Source organism: Carassius auratus, chromosome 19 (genome assembly GCF_003368295.1).
Source record: "Carassius auratus strain Wakin chromosome 19, ASM336829v1, whole genome shotgun sequence".
Taxonomy (NCBI): Eukaryota; Metazoa; Chordata; class Actinopteri; order Cypriniformes; family Cyprinidae; genus Carassius; species Carassius auratus.
Genome location: NC_039261.1, coordinates 15,007,137 through 15,012,099, shown reverse-complemented (window position 1 = coordinate 15,012,099; position 4,963 = coordinate 15,007,137). Strand labels below are relative to the sequence as shown.

At 36.7% G+C, this 4,963-nt stretch overlaps 1 protein-coding gene across 1 annotated transcript; it reads right to left on the bottom strand.

Annotated features, from left to right (window-relative positions):
* Positions 1-3,960, bottom strand: LOC113120272 (iroquois-class homeodomain protein irx-4-B-like). Its single transcript, XM_026290188.1, has 5 exons — positions 3,477-3,960; positions 2,310-2,552; positions 2,066-2,178; positions 1,634-1,953; positions 1-985 (listed from the first exon to the last, which is right to left on the bottom strand). The coding sequence occupies exons 1-5, from the start codon at positions 3,519-3,521 to the stop codon at positions 375-377; spliced, it is 1,332 nt and encodes a 443-aa protein (XP_026145973.1). The 5' UTR covers positions 3,522-3,960; the 3' UTR covers positions 1-374.
* Positions 3,961-4,963: the final 1,003 nt, after the last annotated feature.

The window sequence follows — 4,963 nt, the reverse complement described above, 5'->3', positions numbered from 1 at the left end:
TTATTTCTATGGACGTGAGAAATAAATCTATAGAGATCAGCAGCTGAGACTTCAGACTGTGGGAAATCTGTGTACCGTGCTATTATACAGTAGTGATTACTTTCTTTAACACAGACAGAACCAGATTAATTTATTTTTTTCTTAAGTGAAACAGTGCCAATCTTTCTAAATCTATATTGTTGTGTTGTTAAGCTCTAAATATAAAGTTCATCAGACTTTCAGGAGGTCTTATATGACATGAGCTTACAAAATGAAACTAATAATTAAGACATAAGAACAATTTAATTCCAAACTTAGAGTGTGGCTTTTTTGATGGCTTAACTATTCAGTTTGGTGCAACCTGAAAGTATATTCAAAAACAAACACTGTCACAGTTATGACGTATGTTGAGAATTAGTAATAGGTCTTGAGTCTTCATGGTACTTATTTTGTGAGGAAATTCCTTCAGTCCATAACTCTGTGGAGTTGTTGAAAATTTGGTTTAAGTTGGTGTGCATGAATAAAGGATCGTGAAACACACCGTCAACCCAGTTTGTAAGCGTGGCCACTGGAGACACTTGTTTCCTCTTTGTTATGTCTGAGTCTGAGTCACAATTTGAAGAAGAGCACGAAGTTCCTTTAAGCATGCATGATGAGTAATCGGCTTGGTTTAAGGACGTAGCAGTCTGTGCAAGCGACCAGATTTTTGGCTTGGGCTCAGTGGTCTTTTGGCCTTGTTGAAGGTAGAACTTCGCTGTCTGGTTGTCTTCGGAGGTAAGTATTAATTGGTCTTCATTAAATTCATGGACATCTGTCAGGAGCTTGGAAACGGATTCGTGAAAGTCCTCTTTAAAACGGTTGTCTGGACATTCGCTGGTCTCTGAACAAACGCGCATGACAACGGATGGTTTCGATTCACACTCTGAGCCATCTGATCCCACTAGATCGAAGTCTTCCAGATCGCTGTGAAGTTGATCCGCATCATCCTTTCCATGGCTGTCTGGAGCTTTTAAAACAAATATTTGTATACATAATATAAAACAATATAACGTTAAAAGTTAATTCAAATGATGTTTTACTATGATATCATAATTATAAAGTTTTAATAATCGTGCACTCTATGATAATATTCTGTAAGAATAGGGAAGTTCACGATTTACAACACGATGAGGAATCACATTCAGAACTTTATTTTTCAGCCGATGAATGATTAAACATGACAGCCAATCAGAATTTATTCTATTTTGAAGAGTTGGAGCATTTAAAGCAGCAGACAGTGTGTTTATAATAAATAGAACGTTAATGTGCGATCATGAGAATGCTAATAAAGTTATTGTTATCTTTATAGTTATCATTCTTTCTTCTTCTGTGTCTTCTTCTGTTCATTACTGTTGCCATTCTGTTGATTTGCATGTGAAATGTCTTGTGTTAGGCCTATGTCCTTTTACATGCTATTTGTTGATAATAGAGAATTAAAAAAGTTATCGTACTTGGAGTGAAAAGGCCTGAAATGTTAAACTGTAACTGCAGCGCATACAGAAGTGGCATTTGGCATTTGTGGAATCAACAACAGTTTGCCTAAGTTCTGTGTAGCACTATATGAACAATATCTTCATTTCAAACCAAGAGTAGTATCAATAAGCTTTCAACAAACCATTGAATTCTTGTTGGGTTTTTATTGGTTGCCCCTGCGATTCGTCCATATCTTCTTGTTCGTCATCACACTCTTTCTCATCTGAGGCCTTGTTGCGTGGTGACCATGTCATCTTGTTTTCCTTCTTGAGTCTCCGGCGCGCGTTGGCGAACCAGGTGGACACCTGTGTAAGGGTCATCTTTGTGATGATGGCCAGCATGATCTTCTCACCCTTGGTGGGATACGGGTTCTTTTTATGCTCCTGCAGCCATGCTTTCAGTGTGCTGGTGGTCTCTCTGGTAGCATTTTTTCTTCTTGTGCCCACATCTCCAGATCCATACCTAAATAGCATGAAAAGTAGTATGTTTAATTGAAAGTTGTATGCAGAATAGCTGTTGTGAAAATAGCCCATTGATGCAACCAAAATAACAATAAAGGGGTGATGATTCTTACCCATATCTGTCATACTGGTATTGTCCAATTGGGTAGTCGTAAGGGTAGTATGCAGAGCTTTGGCTGATTCTTGAATGTCCTGCTGACACTCCATCTTTCTCACTAAGTTTACCCTAATATGAAAAATTACAAAACAGCTCAGTGATGATCTGTACCAATGAGTGGGAAAACTTTCTGGACAGTGCTGTTAATGTTTGAAGAAATAGTATATATTTTAATTGAAACAAACCAATGAAATGCATACCAGTGGGTAATATGAGGCTGAATCTGGACCATAAGTGCTGCAAGTATCATAACCGAGAGTCTTTGAACAGGAGTTGCCGTAGGGAGCAGCAGTAGGGATCAGGTCATGCCGGCTGGAGGCCACAAGCCTACTTTCATATACTGGGCAATAAAGCGGGTTTTGAGGAGAAGCCGCCACTCCAGAGTCCAGTAGTGAACCACTAGACTCATAGCAGGTGCTCAGAGCGTTAGAAGACATTAAAAGCTGCCAAAGAAATGACAAAGAGGCTTTAGCAGAATAGTTTACACAGCTATTTCTGCATTTAGACTATTATTGACTTAAAATGAGTTAATAAAAGAACATTAGTCTCCAGTGCTATTCCCATTTATGGCTATGTATCAAATTAGTAACAAGTAAAATGTTTACGACAAACATATTTAGGTTTGTTGTTATGGGGTTTACGCTACATTGAATTTGGGTGATTCTTCAATTAGGGACACTTTTGACTACATGGAATTTTTTAAAAGGACATTTATGTTTTTTCAAACATTTATTACAAATCATGGAACAAAGGTTTGATCATGGCCCTGATGTCAATTTTGGAATAACATGAGATGGTGTGGAATTCAATATTCAGGGTAATGATTGTAGTGTCATTTTTATCTGTTCTGACAAATGTCTTCGACTAGCTAAGTTAACATGTTAGCTTAGCCATAAATTAAATGTTTTTTTATTTTTTATTAAAGAAACAAAACATTTTTTTTTTATTGTATATAAATTAAGATGTCAAATACATTACTGATGAGTTTGGTAATGATGTGTACTAAAGCTACTTTAAGAACTTAGGCTATATTTATTATCTTTATTATCTGCTGTATTGGCAAAAAATATGCTTCCATGTCACCTCTCATTTTCATCATAAAGATATATGTATGTATGTAGGCAGGTGTAACCTTTCAACACTAAAAAGTAAGTAAAAATAAATAAATAAATAAATATAGCTATTGTAATCTGTATTATTAAATCATATAACATAATTTCTTTAAAATCACCAGGTCAGAACACTTCTCCTAAGTGAAGAATCACTCGGCTGCATTTAATTAATATAGGCTAGACCATTCACAATCCATCGGATTAACATCTGGCAATGTAAAGTGAAGTGTGTAACTGTTCAAAAAAATTGGTTACCTGTGGTGTTGCAGGATATGAATAGCCAAACTGTGTAAATGACATGATGAGTGTCAAGTCCAGAGGAGGCTGCGGTCCCGCTGCGGGTCATCAGTTCATCAGTAACATCTTCCATCAACTGGAGCTAAACGTCCCGTTCTTCTTTCAGTTCGTCTCTTAAACAAATCAACAACACAAATAGCCAAAATCTGCAGTATGACACAGACTCAGCGTGGTGCAGCGCTGTAGTTGAAGTAAAAAATACAAATAAAAAATAAAAAATCATAACAAATGTTGGCTCAGTTGCACGTTGTTTTAAACACTGGCGACGCTGACGTCACAGCATCATATTTAAAGGTCCAGATAACAAACGCGTATTGTCGCGAATCACGCAAAACTTGTTGTTCAGTGAGCGGAACATTTTCTATAGCCGCTGTGTAACTTCAGAGTCAAACGATGCGCGTGCATCCTCTCGAGGAGCCCGCGGGGTCTCCCTCACATGAACGAGGACGTGTTCAGTTTCCCTGCCCTCCAGCAGCCAATCACACATCTGACTCCAGCACAGACAGCTCGATCGCGCGTGATTGATGACCGCACACAAACCATTACCATAATTGCCTTTCTGTGTAGTTATCACACACTTGTACCATTAAATAACATTGAATTGGTTGAGAAAAGCTCTTGAATTAGCTACAAAATAAATAAATAAATAATCAGTCTTTCAAATTCTATTAAATTCTGGCTTACACAAACAGTGATAGACTTGGTAATTACAGTAACATTTGTTGTGGATGTAAAAAAAAAAAAAACTTAACTAGGCAGTGAGACGTGGAAATGTTTGGTAATATTATCTTTACTTTTGACTAATAACAAAGAGATTCATGAGTCATCTCAGAATGAAGTTTCTTAAAACCAGACAATGTGTTTCCACAGAAAACTATCTGAAACAACAAAACCTTAAAGTGGAAAAAAAACTGTGTTGCTTAAAACAATATTTCATGTGTTCGTTAAAATTCTTTAGAATTGACTTTCATTGAAATATAAGGATGACAACAGCACTTTATTTTAAATGTCCTTGTTACAGTGATTAGGTACAGTAATAGTGGTTAACAAAATATTTAGGATTAGGATTTATTTCAGGATTATTGCATCTAATTAGGCCCAATTTACTGTTAATACTATAGTAAGTACATGTTTGTGTGTGTGTTTGATTGTTTGTTTGTTTTCTTCTTAACACCATTCCAGCACTGATGGCTATATTCATGGCGGGAACCAGGTGATCCATACACAAGTCTGTTATACACACAAGTCGGGGTGCATGTCTTTGGGCTGTGGGAGGAAACCGGAGTACCCAGAGTAAACCCACAATGACACAGGGAGAATTTACATGTGACTTGTATAACAAGGACACTGTAAAATGAAAAATGTTAACGTGTTTTGTCTGATAACCTTAAAAATATTAATTCTGACTTAAACAACAACAAAACATTTTAAGGGTGAGTTCTTTG